Source organism: Nicotiana sylvestris, chromosome 11 (assembly GCF_000393655.2).
Source record: "Nicotiana sylvestris chromosome 11, ASM39365v2, whole genome shotgun sequence".
In the NCBI taxonomy this organism is placed as follows: domain Eukaryota; kingdom Viridiplantae; phylum Streptophyta; class Magnoliopsida; order Solanales; family Solanaceae; genus Nicotiana; species Nicotiana sylvestris.
This window is the reverse complement of record NC_091067.1, coordinates 163593483-163610092: the sequence shown is the minus strand read 5'-3', so window position 1 is coordinate 163610092 and position 16610 is coordinate 163593483. Positions and strand designations below refer to the sequence as shown.

General features: G+C 34.7%; 2 protein-coding genes and 1 pseudogene across 5 annotated transcripts; 1 reads left to right on the top strand and 2 right to left on the bottom strand.

The window, feature by feature from the left end:
• Positions 1-37: 37 nt before the first annotated feature.
• LOC104213406 (uncharacterized) lies at positions 38-520 on the bottom strand. Its single transcript, XM_009762903.2, has one exon. It carries the CDS (start codon positions 518-520, stop codon positions 38-40), a length of 483 nt encoding a protein of 160 aa, XP_009761205.2.
• Positions 519-4845, top strand: LOC104213408 (receptor-like protein Cf-9 homolog; annotated as a pseudogene).
• A 1626-nt stretch (positions 4846-6471) lies between these two features.
• On the bottom strand, positions 6472-16210 carry LOC104213405 (secreted RxLR effector protein 161-like). 4 transcript variants are annotated; one of them, XR_011403347.1, is made up of 3 exons: positions 15659-16210; positions 7794-7850; positions 6472-6685 (listed from the first exon to the last, which is right to left on the bottom strand). XR_011403347.1 is itself a non-coding variant. In XM_070160835.1 (2 exons), exon 1 carries the CDS (start codon positions 9476-9478, stop codon positions 8825-8827), a length of 654 nt encoding a protein of 217 aa, XP_070016936.1. In that variant the 5' UTR covers positions 9479-9586; the 3' UTR covers positions 6472-6685; positions 8175-8824. The 4 variants fall into 4 exon arrangements, 1 of the variants encoding a protein (XP_070016936.1); XR_011403346.1 differs by lacking the exon at positions 7794-7850; XM_070160835.1 differs by lacking the exons at positions 7794-7850; positions 15659-16210 and adding an exon at positions 8175-9586.
• Positions 16211-16610: the final 400 nt, after the last annotated feature.

Sequence of the window (16610 nt, the reverse complement as noted above, 5' to 3'; positions counted from 1 at the left end):
AGTTCAAGCGAAACTATTGAAAACTATCAGGCAGAGTCTAAAGGACCATCTCAACTTGAGACTCCTTATCAATCACAGCTCCAAGGACCTCCAGTTCATTCAGAAGACTCATTATCTTCAGAACATGGTCTCTGACCGATGATCCTTCAGCCATCTTGGTGTTCAAAAGGGCTTTCATGGCTGTCTGCTTAGCTGTACGATTTTGCTCACCGAACATCTCTTTGAGACTTTCGAGCATATCATAAGCAGACCCCATAGACTGATGTTGATGTTGCAAAACATTCGCCATAGAGGCAAGAATGTAACATCGCGCCATCTCATCAGCCTTAACCCATTTGTCATAGGCTTTAACCCGATCATCAGTAGTATTTTCAGGTTTTTCTGGGCACTCCTCAGTGATTACAAATTTGTAACTTTCAGCAGTTAGGACAAAATCAAGGTTCCTTTTCCAGTCAACATAATTCGGTCCTTCTAACTTGTTTTGGTTCAAAATTGAGGTAAGTGGGTTGAATGAAGACATGGTTAATCTGAGAGATATTCAATTAAATAGATCATTAGATATGTATTTAGAATGATTAAATTCAAAACAACACATTACACATATAACCATGCTCATTGAACAGTTAGATTCGTTAGGGAAACTTAACTATTCATGCAAAATATATGAGTGATGTAAGATATTAACCCCATAAATTTAAATAGGACCAACTCAGATGAAGAGTAAACTTTTAATTTAAGATAGATAAATATCACTTTTATAAACTCTAGTTTCATTCAATCAACATGTAACTCAGTTGGAGAGTTAATACAAGTAATGAAATAACTAGAGGCAAAACTACAATAATTATCTATACTGAATTCATCCGATGTGGAAGAAGACCTATATCAACATATAAATTCATTATATTACTGTAAAACATGATTGGAAACAATGGGAATTGAACCCTACCATCACAGATTTCTATTAATAATTTTTTTTATTAAAAAATTTCCAGAAAATAGAAAAAAGGCCAAAACTCCATCTAAACGACCCCGAATGCCCAAATAACGACGTATATCATCAGCAAAGCTGATGTGTTCTTTAAGTTGGGCCATTTCCGATGAACCTACCAAATTTGAGGTCAATCGAAGTTCGACAAAATTTCAGAATTCTACGCGTGACTAGAATTCTGTTTTTGACGTTTTAAGGGTTTTTAATTATTTTGACTTGTTAAAATCACATAATATACAGATATTTTGTTAATACATGATTTCAGAACTCAAAATAATTTTTTTATTTAATAAAAACGTGTTTAAATAGAATAGTAAAAAACAGTATGTTTTCACTAGTCAAAAACGGTACTGTTCATAATTCTGTATATTAATCCAAAATTACAGAACTAATATCATACAAAACAATAAAGTTTTTATTAATATAACACTGTGATTATGGACAGAACGCAACTAAAATAGATTAATGGTATTAGTTCACTATTTATGCATATGTATATTAACCCATAATTACAGCATTAATAGCATTCAAAAAACTCAGTCACGTTTTTATATAAAAAAATTGCTATTCAGTAGCAAAAAACGTAACTTGAACAGATTGTTATTTAAATATAACACCACTGTTTATACATGTGTATATTAATTCATAATTTCAGAATTACAGAATTAAGATACTAATAAATACAATCACGTTTTTAACATAGAATAATCATCTCAAACATGTATCAATAAATAACACGTTTTAATATTACTCTATGCATGTTGTATTACATTATCTAGTTAGATGTAAGATGGCGCTCTGATACCAATTGTTAGAATATGTGCAGCGGAAGCAAGCATACAATCCAGGCATCAAATACATGTAAACTAGATAACATAATAATAACGAGATTAGAAGCACTGACCTCTTGAAGTAGTTGCACAAACCTTCCAAACAGCAAGAATCCAAGGCTGCAGTCTTCTGCTATTTGCCTAGTAAAATCTTGGACGATTTTTCTATTGGGTGGGCAAGAACAATACAACTAAAAAGGTAAGTAATTAGGTGAAACTAGTCTTCCTTTAATAAACCCGAAATTAAGCTACAATATGGCTCAAAAAACGTGTAGGATCCTACTCTAACTCAAAAGGATAACTTTTCTCCCAAGCTACTTTTTACCCAAGTCTGTCCAGGTTTTTACTAGGTATAGCATGGACCACATAAATAATAAGAGGCTACTAATTATAGTATTAATTCGAAATTAGCATGAGTTAATTCTTACTATAATTAATTGCAATTTATTCCACTAAAAAACTGCAATTGAACTCCTCAATATGAATTTCGAAAATTCATTAACACTTATTTTAACTCCCCATGTTAAGATTTCAAATACCAGTTAATTAAATTAAATCACTGAAAATTTAATTCAATTAACTAATTAAATCCTTTATAATTCCGCTTAAACTATTTCATGTGACAGATACAAAATCCACCAGCCGGATTTTCACCTGAAAACTTATAAGCTTACATAAAGGGGTATCATCAAACCCAAAACCGAGTCATGGATTCTATCAACTACTTATTATTCACAAATGTTATTCGTTATTGTCCAATCTATTAGGCATATACTAACTCTAAATAGAGTCGTACCTTTTGATAAATCAAAACAATAAATAAATTACATTGATCATAATAATTATATCAAGATTAGGAGTATAAGCTCATTTAATGAATTAGAGAAAATATTTTATATATTCAGTACAAAAACATCTTTTCTTTACTTGGTCTGTTCAATATACACTGAGTATACTAGCACAAGAAGTTGGAGTAAAATTACTCCCATAATCAAGACAAATTATACAACAATCTTGTGCTACAATCATCAAGATATTTTGTCCAACAATTCTTTGATTGTGAACATAGTTTATTAATTATGAGAACCAACAATTTAATCTTCTGTGCATGAGCTAAGACTCCATACACTAAATTGTCTACTACATAACTAAAAAGACACACATGTAACAAATGATCTATTTGAAATAGTACTTTATTGAATTGAATAAATTAAATAAACAATTGTTCCATAAAGAATAAAATATAATACTATGTCTAAACCGCATGGTTAATAGTATATCCCAACAATCTCCCACTTAGATTCATAACCATGCGTCTACTACTCTAACACCCATTCCTTCTACATGCTTGTCAAAAATCTTCTGTGTCAAGCTCTTTGTAAACGGGTCTGCCAAATTGTCCTCCGACGCAATCTTCAACACTCTTGCATCACCTCTCTGAGTTATGTCCTGAATTAAGTAATATTTACGCTCAATATGCTTACTCCTTCTATGGCTTCTTGGTTCCTTCGAGTTTGCAACTGCACCACTATCTCGAGAGCTTATCGCTTAGAAATAATAGCTTCGACGGTGGACTTGAGTGCTTGAATGGGACACAACTTAGGGACCTAGATATTTGGTCCAATTACCTAACTGGTCCAATTCCTTCCAATGTATTCTCCATCTCATCACTAAATTCGTTAGTCTTGAGCAATAACCATTTCAGTGGCAAAATGGAAGAGTTCAAGTCCAAAACATTGGAGTACGTTGATCTAACACAAAATCAGCTGCAAGGTCCTATTCCAAAGTCACTCCTAAACCAGCAGAACCTAAAAAAAATTCTCCTTTCTCAAAATAATCTTAGTGGACAGATTGCTTCAACCATCTGCAATCTTAAAACAGACGTGCTAGATCTGGGAAGTAATAATTTACAGGGAACAATCCCAGAATGTTTGGGTCAGATGGATAGTACTTATGTTTTGGATTTAAGCAATAATAATCTTAGTGGGACAATTCAAGCAAATTTTAGTACTGGAAACTTTCTCAGTGTCATTAAATTGCATGGGAATAAGTTAGAGGGAAAAATCCCACGATCTTTGATCAATTGCAAGTACTTGGAACTACTTAATTTAGGTAATAATGAGCTGAACGACACTTTTCCAAAATGGTTGGAAATCTTACCGAATTTGAAGATTTAAAATTTGAGATCAAACAAGTTGCATGGGTCCATCAAAACTTCAAGGAATAGAAACTTGTTTTCACAACTTCAAATTATGGATCTCTCATCCAATGGATTTGGTGGGAATTTACCAGCAAATCTTTTTGAGAATTTTCTCAAGCCATGAAAATAAATGATGAGAACATGAGTACACCAAGGTATGTAGGAGATATATATATTATTCTATGACAATTACAACAAAGGGATTGGATCTTGTATTTCTTAAATTTTTGACTACAAACATAGTTATTGATCTCTCAAAGAATGGATTTAAAGGTCAAATTCCAAGTACTATTGGAGATCTCATCGGACTTCGTACGTTGAACTTATCTCACAATGGCTTAGAAGGTCTTATACCAGCATCATCAAAATATTTGTTTGTACTTGAATCATTGGATCTCTCATTTAACAAAATTGGTGGAGGAATTCCACAACAATTTGCATCCCTCACATCACTTGCAGTCTTAAATCTCTCACACAATCATCTCGTTGGATACATCCCTGAAGGAAATCAATTTGATACTTTTGAGAATAGTTCATACCAAGGGAATGATGGGTTACGTGGATCTCCACTCTCAAGAGGTTGTGGTGAAGACGAAGTAACACAAGTGACAACTCCAATTGTTCTAGATCAAGGAGAAGAAAAAGATTCATCAATAATCAGTTGGCAGGCGGTTCTCATGGGTTATGGTTGTGGACTAGTTATTGGACTATTCACAATATACATAATGTTGTCAACTCAAAATCCATTATGGTTTTCCAGGATGGTTGTAGAATTGGAACACATAATCGTTACGAGAATGAAAAAACACAAGAAAAGACATTAGTGTGTCCAGGTATTCAACTTGATGTCTATGCAGATTTTTTTGATTATCGATGTTTTATAATCTAACCATTTTAACTCTAATTCTTATTTCATTTTTGAACATTGCAGGTTTCAAGTCTAATAAGTTGCTGGAGATGCAAATATAAGCCTTTGTCTTTCACAGTTTATTATAATGTTCCATGAAGTGCTTTTTACCATATGAATACAGATTCTTCTGACGTAACATCATATACGTTGATTGAACCATCTACCCTTTTTTTTGTTCTACTCCAAACAAGCAATGTAGTTTCGTTAGATCTGTTGTGTAACTAGTGAGAGAAGAAAAAGAGATAAACACTGGTGAGATATTGTATCAAGAAAAGGAGAGAGATATAGAGACTAAACTATTGGTGTAAAGCTACGCCATTCATTCTGCACTCACGAAACATCGATCACTGAAAGAGAACTCCCTTGCAACCCAAGGGGGCTGGACTAGGATTCACATTGAATCCGAACCAATATAAAAATTCTGGTGTCTTTATTTCCTGCATTTTATTTCTATTATTATCTTGTTCTTATTTTAGGTCGACTAATTGGTAAACTAGTCAACTACTTGTAAAAGTTATTAAAAATAAGCAATTCACCCCCCCTCTTGTACTTTCACACCAAATCCATGGGCCTTGTGACTTCATCACCAATCTCTTCCTCATCATCCGAGCCTTTGTGGGTCTTCTCATCCTCAGACATGTGAATGGGACTTCGAGACGCAATCCCCAATATCTCCTTTGGAGAAACAGAGAGATCATTGCGTAGGTGCATACGCTCTTCATCCGTCACACCTAGCTTGCTCATTAACATATTGAGGGAACTATAAAGATACCTGTTGAGGTTTTCGTCCCTCTCATTCCTCGCAGACTGGCTTAGCTTTGACGTAGACTCCAACAAGGACGTAATGTCCAACAATCCCTTTGGTGCCTCCACCACCTCATCATAGCCGGGGTACACCACGGGAAATTATGTACTCACTACTGGAAAATGGGTTTATGGCAACGGCGGGAAAACAGTTGCAAGTGATCGGTAAACCGTTGCTATAGATATATTGGAGCGGTTTAGCGACCGTTACATCCGCTCGCGTGCCAATAGATCTAGAGCAACGGTTCTTGCGACGGTTGACCACACCATTGCTATAGGGCCAGCTATCGCAACGGTTTTCCCTCTGTCTGAAGTAACGAGTATTCATTTCAACTGCAACGGTTTAAAATCGTTATCATAGAGTTTAATGCAACGGTTGTAAACTGTTACCATATTATTTACTACAACGATTGGAAACTGTTACCATATAATTTATTGCAACGGTTATGTAAGCTATTGCAACATTTATTTACAGATATTCTAACGGTTTCATTACGCTACCGTAACGGTTTTATTTCTGTTGCATCGGTTTGAATTGCCAATTGCATCGGTTTGTCGCACTTTTTGGAACGGTTTGCAAGACCTATTGGAACAATTTAGATTGTCTATGGCAACAACATTCGTGCTTATCGCAACGGTTTTATTAGGCTATTGTAACAGTTTAATTAACATTATTGCCCTGGTTATAAATAACATTTACATATATAAATATTTGTAATAACCTGGAAATTATATATATAAATAAAATGATAAACACTTCATAAACTTTCATGTCCAATAAGCTAATAAGAACCATAATAGCAAAATGTTTTAACCCAATCATTTCAAAAGTTAAAGTTTCAAATGTTGTTAACAAAAGACTCCTAGAATATCGACAACAATTCAAAGTTCTTCTTAAGTAAGGTCTAGATCTTCACTATCTTCATCTTCCCTTTCTTCAGTTGCTCTACCTACAAAAGAGAATAAATAAAGTCATTACCCTTCAAAGGTTGGTTACCATTATAAGAATGGGTATAGTCCATGAGCAATACATAAAGCACAAAGTTTTCAGGAGAAAGAAACAAGTTCACACAAATGAAGAAGCCAAAGTTTAATAACAAATCTAAATCATCAAAACCAAACTTATAAGCATATGCATTCAGGCAAATTGAGATCAAGTTGTCTGCTTTTCTCATTTTGAACCAACTCAAACATAAAACATAAGCAAATGAACAATTTAACAGTTTCGGTAGCCAACCAAACTAATAGTTTTCTACTTTTTTTTTCAAGTAACAATCTGAACTGGATACATTCCTATGGATCCATAGAAATGGCATTTAGGTTTTCCATGTCCTATGGATTCATAGAAACACAGAATGTTGCTCCCTGGATACCTAATTTTTTACCATTGGTTATGTCCTTTTTGCCTCTTGAATTCATTTGTGTATTTTCCACTTTTCCTCTCCTCTGCACAGCTGAGGCACTTGCCAGTTTATTTTGAGTTAATAACATATTCGTGTGCAGGCCAGGCCATCTTTGAAGACAGAAAGAGAGAAGAAGAAAGAAATGTCTTTGTCAGTTTACAAAAACCTAGAGTTTACCTTCACAAACCCCACCAGTAATCAAAACTATCTTTTGCAACTTCATGGGATACTGGTACAAACAGGTTAAAATTATATGCTTCAACAAACTGATAATAATTGCTCTACATACAACAACAAAGAATTACCTAATAACAATCTCAAGATTATATTACTCCAATCTCCTACTAGTCAATTCTTTACAACTCCAAATAATCAAGGCAACACTTTTAAGATATTCAAGATGCTAGAGCGCTGGAACCTACTGCAGAACAGATAATTGTTATTTAATTACTGTAATTGCTTTTATCAATTTTCTACTACATCCTATTCAAAAATTCCAACTTCTTCAGAATATCTCACTGATTAGAGCTACGCACATTCATTATATAGAGCTTTATTTCACATATATTAAATGGGATAAAATTTAGAATAGAATTTATAAGCTCTATTTAAATTAATGAACTTAAGCAATATGTCCAAAAAATTTGGAACTAACCTCTGCAAGAAGTAATATAATCTTAGCTTGTACAGGTACTTATGATTGAAGCGTTCTCTGTATATCATTAAATTGAGAAAATTTGGTAAAACACTAAAGATTACGAGAGGTATTAATGTTAATGATTACAGAAATTTCATTTAGTGTTTGATTTGAGATTGAAAAACTAGACAAATAGCAGTACAACCACCAAAATATGAGTTTTTCGTCATTTCCTACTGTTATGAAAACGTGTCAATGCTATAAGATCTAGGCCTTAATTCATTTATATTAAAATGATGCACAGCACAATAAAACTTTATAAGACAATATACACAATAGAATAAAAATTTGTAAGACCAAAAGTTCAATTATCCAAAATTTAAATTAAAGACTACTTACCAGCAACGACTTTTTTCTTAGCTACCAACAATAATTTCTCCTAAGCTACCAACAACGATTTCTTCCTACACTAGCAGTAAATGAAGAATCAAATCAAGTAAAAGAAGATTCAAAACAATATCATCTAAGAAACTATAACATATGACAACAACAACAACAACACACCCGGTATATGTTGCGGAAGCCAAATGTATATAGTGTGAATGAGTCACAACTACTATACCAAAAATTATGACAGCCACCAAATAATAAATAATACAATAAAGCAACAATAAAAGGAACACCAGAATTTACGAGGTTCGGCCAATTTTGCCTACTTCCTCGGACACAACCAATATTTTATTCCACTCCAAAAATACAAGTGAAATAATACTAAAGAGAGAAGATACAAATGCATTAAGAAGATAAGAAAGGCAAATGAGATGTGTGTTTAAATACTAAACATTAGGCCTCCTTTTATAGGGAAAAATTCCCTACCAAATGGCTAAATCACCGATGTGGGATTTGCCAAATTCAACAAATCTCCACCTTGGCAGAATTCCACATCTTCAATTTTCTCTCAATAACAAATTTTGGTTGTGTCTTCATCTTCAATCTTCAGTGTTCAACAATGTTGATCAAATCCAAACAATGTTGAAAATTGACCGCAGTCACCACCTTTGTCGCATATCAGCAAGATTCTCTGTAGTATGAATTTCCTTCTCCGTGACTCCACCTTCTTCTATGATTTCTCGTACAAAATGATACCGAACATCAATGTGTTTCGTCCTTGCATGATAAACTTGGTTCTTCGCTAATTGAATAGCACTTTGACTATCACAGAAAATTATGATACTTTTTTGTTCAACACCAAGCTCTTTTAGCAACCCCTGAAGCCAAATTGCCTCTTTCACAACCTCTGTAATAGCCATGTACTCTGCCTCTGTTGTAGACAAAACAACTGTTGACTGCAAAGTAGATTTCCAACTAATTGGTGCCTTTACAAAAGAAAACACATAACCAGTAGTTGATCTTCGTTTGTCCAGATCACCCGCAAAATCCGAGTCACAATATCCAATTACAGACTGATTGCCTTCCTCCTCAAAAACTAACCCAACATTTACAGTATTATGAATATACCGTAGAATCCACTTCACAGCTTGCCAATGCTCCTTTCTTGGATTATGCATATATCTGCTAATAACTCCAACAGTTTGTGAAATGTCAGGTCTCGTACAGACCATTGCATACATCAAGCTACCAACAACATTTGCGTATGGTACCTTTGACATATACTCTCGTTCAGCTTCATCTTTTGGCGACATAGTAGTACTTAGCTTAAAATGGGGAGCAAGTGGAGTACTAACTGGCTTAGTCTTTTCATCTATGCCAAAACGTTGTAGTACTCTTTTCAAATATTCTTTCTGAGATAAACAGAGTTTCTTTGAACGTCTATCTCTTATTATCTCCATGCCAAGAATTTTCTTTGCCTCACCCAAATCCTTCATCTCGAACTCCTTCTTCAGTTGAATCTTCAACTTATCAATTTCTTCCGAATTCTTGGAAGCTATCAACATATCATCAACATATAGGAGAAGATATACAAAGGAACCATCTTTAAGCTTGCGCAAATACACACAATGATCGTATTTGCTTCTCTTGTACCCTTGCCGCAACATAAACTCGTCAAATCGCTTGTACCATTGTCTAGAAGATTGTTTCAATCCGTACAATGATTTTTCAAGTTTGCACACCATATTTTCTTTTCCAGCAACTTTGAATCCTTCTGGCTGAGTCATGTAGATTTCCTCCTCCAAGTTTCCATGTAAAAACGCAGTTTTTACATCCATCTGAACTAGTTCCAAATCCAATTGTGCTACCAAAGCCAACATAATTCTAATGGAGGAATGTTTTACAACTGGAGAAAACACTTCATTGTAATCAATTCCTTCCTTTTGAGCATATCCTTTGGCCACCAATCTTGCTTTGTAGCGAACATCTTCTTGGTTAAGAAATCCTTCTTTCTTTGCAAATAACCATTTGCACCCAATTGCTTTCTTTCCCTTCGGGAGATTGACCTTCATTACCACTAGTGCACCGGAGCATACTCTCATCATTCCATTTTCTACAATGATTTTGAACCATTTTGATTCTAAGACTCCCACAGAGATGAGATTTTTCTTCAAACCGGGTACATATCGAACATCTGTTAATGTTCTGATCATTCCATCATGGCTCCTTAATCGTATTGAACCAATTCCATATGAGGTAAGAGGGTTGTTATCCGCTGTGTGGATGACTCCATATTCTCCTTCTTGAAAATCCACGAACCAGTCCATGTTGGGACATATGATAGCTACAAGCCGAGTCCATCAACCATATGTCTGATAATGTTGATGGCTCTGTTGTAACTAATGAGAAGTCTGAATCATCACCATCAGCTACATTTGAATCCATAATGGCCTTTCTATTGTTATGTTTGGCCTTATTCTTCAACTTCGGACAGTCTTTCTTCCAGTGCCCTTTTTCTCGACAAAAAGCACATTCATCTTTGCTGGGTCTATATCTTGACTTGGATCTTCCTTTCTTTGTCCTCGTTTGATTTTAAGGACGACCCCTCACAACCAGTGCTTCTCCTTCTCCGCCCTTCTGTTTTTCTCCCTTTCTTTGTTCATAGTTGTACAAAGCCGAACAAACTTCTCTGAGAGAAATTTCGTCATTCCCATGGAGTAGAGTAGTTTCAAGGTGCCCATACTCATCAGGAAGTGACCCCAACAACATCAAGGCCAAGTCACCATCATCAAGAGTTGCATCCATATTTTGCAAATCTGTGACCAACTTATTGAAACTGGTGATATGTTCATTCATCGTGGTACCGGGAACATAGGTGAATCGAAACAGTCTCTTCTTCATGTACAATTTATTTTGACTGTTTTTCTTCAAAAATTTATCCTCCAATGCTTTCCATAATTTACTTGCAGAAGTTTCCTTTGTGTATGGATATTTCTGCTCTCTAGCAAGGTAGGATTGAATGGTACCGCAAGCAACACAGTTGATAATTCTCTAATCTTCTTCTCCAATAACATCAGGTCTCTTTTCTTCAATGGCAAGATCTAGGCTTTGTTGAAAAAGGACATCTAGAACCTCGCCTTGCCCCATCCCAAAATGTCCTGGCCCCTCAGACAGATACTTGCAGACAGTATTAGGTAATCTTCATTTTAAGCCACATCCTTTGGGAAAACAGACTAATATGGAAAGAATAAATTTTGGAAAACATAATTTAATATTTTTTTCACCATCAAATATGTCATTTAGAGTCCTACCAGAATGTGTCATAGACAGACCTCAACAGTGTTTAATTGATAACTTATGGATAGCATATAACAAGAAAGACACTAAATATTTTATAGCGTCTCTTAATGCCTTATGACAATATTTTACAGATAAAAACTAAGACAAAAGATTTAAATATTATGTGGTTATACATGGTAAGACAAATGGTATTTTTCAAACATGGTTAGAAGTACTAGATTCCATTAAGGATATAGAAAAACCACTTTTCAAAGGTTTTAATGATTTTACTGAAGCATTAGTTTATGCAAGAGGAATACTAGGACCAAACTACTATATCTCCCCAACACTAAGACAAAACCCAGAAAAAACCCCTCAATACAACATCCGAAAAGACAATGACAAGATAATATTCTGTGATCATTGTTCATCAATGACAGAAGCCTTTAAACAAATAAACCAGAAAAATGAAACCCTGGCACAAGAGAAGACAAAACTTATGGAGCAGGTAAAGGTATTAGAACACAGGGTACAAGCGTTGAGATTTGAATTATCCCAGACTCAAGTTATTTCTCAACAAGACACAGAGATAAACAGTCCAAAACAGAGTTCTCCATCTCAAACAAAAATGGATGAGAAGGGTGTGCATTCCCCAATGAATGCAGCAAGATCCATTGTATCGGATAATGATACAGCTAGTCCGGTTCAAACGGTAACCGGTAAAGACACATCAAATCCGTTTATGGCTGTCACTTTGCCAAAAAGTGAAGATGAAGGTCCATCGAGAAGAAGACTACCCAGAACGTTAACACGGGGAGAAGCGTTAAAAAAATGGTATAATTTCAAAAAATAAAAAAAATAAAAAAATAGAAAATATAATCAAACAGACATTAGAAAACTTTTTTCAAGAAAAGGAAGAACAAGACAAACACATGGTTAAGAATCCAAGTCCAAGTCCAAATCCAGAAAGGACCCAAAGTTCAGGAGAAGATGATAACTATGAAGACAACCTAAATTATCAAGATACTCAAGATCCATATGAAGATGAGTCAGAAATGAGTTTTGATACAATAGCTATACATAATTTAGACACATAAAAGCAAAGTCTCAGTTAAACAGCAAGTAAAGAGCACCAAAGACAAAGGAAAAATGACAAGGCTGGTATACAGAGCAATAATGTTGGCATACCAATGAGAAAAACAAGAGAGTAAAGAAAATGTGACAGGAAGAAATGCTAGCTGTGCTAAAAGACAAAAGTGACAAGTGACATAAAGTAGATAAGATGTGACAAGAGGTAATGTTAGTTGTGCTAAAAGACAAGTTAAAATTTTGAGTGGAAGAAAAAGTTACGAACACAAAAGGAATCTCCGACCAAGCCATGTGAAGATGGGGCCCAATGAAGTACCCTGCAAGGCTGGACAAGATAGATTTCGAAAGAGTTTGGAATCCATTTTTCAAATCCGTTTAAAAATTTAGCTATAAAAGGGAGAAGAAAGCGGAAGAAAAACAAGACGGAACAAGAAGAAAAAGTCAAAAATTTCTACCGCAAATTTCGCATTTGACACAATTCTTGTCATAAGCGAAGATGCCAATGATGACGTATTGTTGACATTTGATGTAGATTCTTCTTGTTTATTGTCTCCCATCTTTGACACAAATATTATTTAATAGCTGACGACACAAATCAAGATTATTTCCTTTCTGGTGTGAAAGATCAGACTAAGCTACAACCACAGAGCATACTCAGACAGAACCTTGACTCAGTTACCAAGATAAATCTTTTCTCATGTAGAAGATCAGACTATGCTGCAACCACAGAGCATACTTGGACAGTACCTTGGCTCTGATACCAATTGTTGCGGAAGCCAAATGTATATAGTGTGAATGAGTCACAACTACTATACCAAAAATTATGACAGCCACCAAATAATAAATAAGACAATAAAGCAACAATAAAAGGAACACCAGAATTTACGAGGTTCGGCCAATTTTGCCTACTTCCTCGGACACAACAAATATTTTATTCCACTCCAAAAATACAAGTGAAATAATACTAAAGAGAGAAGATACAAATGTCTTAAGAAGATAAGAAGGCAAATGAGGGGTGTTTTTAAATCCTAAACATTAGGCCTCCTTTTATAGGGAAAACTTACCTACCAAATGGCTAAATCACCGATGTGGGATTTGCCAAATTCAACAGTATAGTCCCACAAATGGGCTCTGGGGAAGGTAGTGTGTTCGCAGACCCTACCCCTGCCTGGAGAAGTAGAGAGATTGTTTCCAATAGACCCTCAGCAAATCAAACATCTTAGAATTATATAAAATACCCCAATTTCTTTTCAAACAAAGAGAAACTATATAATATATCCACTCAAGAGAGATTGATATGAACTACTTACTGCACATACTTAAGGTTTTTCTTATAGTCACGATGAAGAGGTTATACTCATTAAAATCTAAATCAATTAAAACAGTTCAACCAAAAAGTTGCATCACCAGCTTATTGTTTCCTTAATTTTTCTTTTTAATTGAGTGCATAAGTGATAACCATCATTTATGTCTGCAAGAAACATACTTGCAGTTGAAGCAGAAGAATATTTCCCCTCCCTCTCTTCCATAAGGCAAAATTTCAACTTGCTTAAGGTATTCAAACTCATGCCCGTATATACAGCAAAATCATATATGTAAGAATGGGTAATGGATAGTATTGACAAAGCAGAAGCTAAGTGTATATTCTGCAGGGATAAGCTTTTGCCTTAACAGGATTACAAGAGCTAACATTAGAAGAGTAAACCTTAAAACCAAAACCAAGGTATCCTTTAATAAAGAAGCCAAGAAGTAGTTAGTGTTCTGGGCTTCAACCCCGGTAGGTTTTCAGATCTTTGCAATTATGGTGCCTATTGTTTTATCACATAAGCCATAGTAACTACCTGATTGATATGATTATATAGCATCATTCAAGATGCAAGATTCTCCCGAAAAAGAAAAAAGGAGAACACTCTGCCTAAGGAGTCCCTCCAGCAGACTAGGACTTGGTACACAGTCACTTCACTTGAAACTAACAAATTAAGGGCAATCAATACTTTAAATTATCAATAATTTATTTGATTTTTTCTATGGAATCATTTATTTTAATAATTGTGAACTAAACCTCTTATAGGTCCTAAACCAAGGTATATGTATATATAATTCTAACATGTAACTTCGATATGATTATGCTCCGTTGAGAGCTGAAGCCAGTAGTGGATGTATGGCATTAAAGAAGTAACAAGTGTAAAATGTCAAACCAAGAAAATAAGGAGTTCAAACTTTAATTTTCAGACAAGGCTCAATAATATTCAAGCTGAACTAAAGATTGGATCTTTAACAAAGAAAAAGTGCATCCAATACAAATCAAATACCATCCGTACATTCATGGAAAAGAAACTGAAAAATAGTTAAAATCACTTACTATAATCTGTAAATATATAGCAAAAGATCAAATTTTTGTAGCAAAAGCACATAAGGATAAGACTGTTGCAGTAAAAAAACTGATAAATTAAGCCTCCCTACTGTCAAAAAATGAAACCTAAATCATTTCTACTAAATTAAAGTTAATGGAATAAGAATTAAACAAAAGTAAAAACTATAGAAATAAACACAAGAAAAAAGTAAAAGAATGCAGAATAAGCCACATTAACATGTCAAACAATGGCAATCAATATTCTACTCAAAAGCTACATAGTTTCAAATCACAAACTCTAATGGCCTCATTTCCAACCCTATACATAAAAACAAAACCCTTCTCTATTCATAAATTCAAAGATAAAGTGATAACCATTCAACAAATCAAAGAATGGAGTGCAAAAGAAAACAAATAAAGATGCCCCAAAAAATGTACCCAAAATCACCAAAATTAAATTAATTTACATGTATTCCTTAGACAAAACAATAATCCCCATTAAATCTACACATGAAATCAATACGGATCGATGAAATTAAAAAGAAGACAACAAATCCAAAAAGGGGAAAAACAAATAGGGAATAATACTAAGAAGAAATAGTGAAATAAAGAAGCAACTAAATTAGTAAAATGGAGGAGTTTTACTGAATATAGAACAACTCAGGCTTTGAGATTTAGAGAAAATAGTAACGGCCCCTTTGTACACTTATTTGACAAAAATTAAAGAAAGCACATTCAAAGTAGGCGAAAAAACCTAAGAGAAAGGAAGTACCAATGTTCTGTGATTTCATCCGCTCAAATTCTAAGACTTGGAATGATGTTAGTTTCTTTCTTTCCTTGGAGTTTTAGAAGCCAAAAAAAATTTCTGCAATTTATTCTTCGAGTAGTCGGATATTACCAAAAAGGTTTCTGCACAATTTCTTTTTCTCTAAAAGAAAGATTGAGAGATGTGTTTGCTTCGAGCAATCGATGCTGGTTTAACAGAGGAAGAAGGTGGTCTTTTACATGGCTTATTTTGGTGGTTTGGTGGAAGTTTTATGGCTGAAATATGGTGGAGAATTGCATTTTTGGTTGGAGAAGAGAATGGGGCTTTGGAGATTTCGTCAGAGGCGCTTTAGGTTTTATGTTTATATTTTTCAAATTAATTAAAAATAAAAAAACAGGGATTATTTTGTTTTGGCGGGTTTAGCAAAATTTAGGGGGAATCTGATGAGGAGAAAAAAATCGTTCCGGTACCAGTTTTTTCCCAAAAATCCGTTCCCATAAATATTTCTATGGGGTGGGTTTAGAAAACTGTTGGGTAAAAAAGTGCTATGGCAACGGTTTAATTGCAATGGTAACAGTTTGATATTAAAAGTGTGCTGATATCGTCCAAATTCTATATGAACGGTGCTATATCCGCTCTATAGCAACGGTTACAAACAAACTGTTGCAATAGGTTCATTTTCTGGTAGTCACTGCGTGAAGAGGTTGACAAAGAAGAATCTTTTGACCTTTCGCCGAGAGCGGGTGCGGGCCATCTCCCCTAGCATGTTCTCACCCACATTGATGGGTCGCCCAGGCATTAGAAAAAATATAATACACACTTGAGCTCGAGCGCATTCACTATTGTGCTCAACTGACATCATTCTAGCTCACACAAAGTTTTACCACACCTTGACAGTCTTATTGAAGTCGAAGCGGATCATCTCAAGAGGAGCATCTCCCTTAGTCCTTGTCCACTT

Coding starts and splice junctions, on each gene's coding strand:
- LOC104213406 (XM_009762903.2), bottom strand. CDS start 520: ATGTCTTCATTCAACCCACTTACCTCAATTTTGAACCAAAACAAGTTA.
- LOC104213405 (XM_070160835.1), bottom strand. CDS start 9,478: ATGTCGCCAAAAGATGAAGCTGAACGAGAGTATATGTCAAAGGTACCA.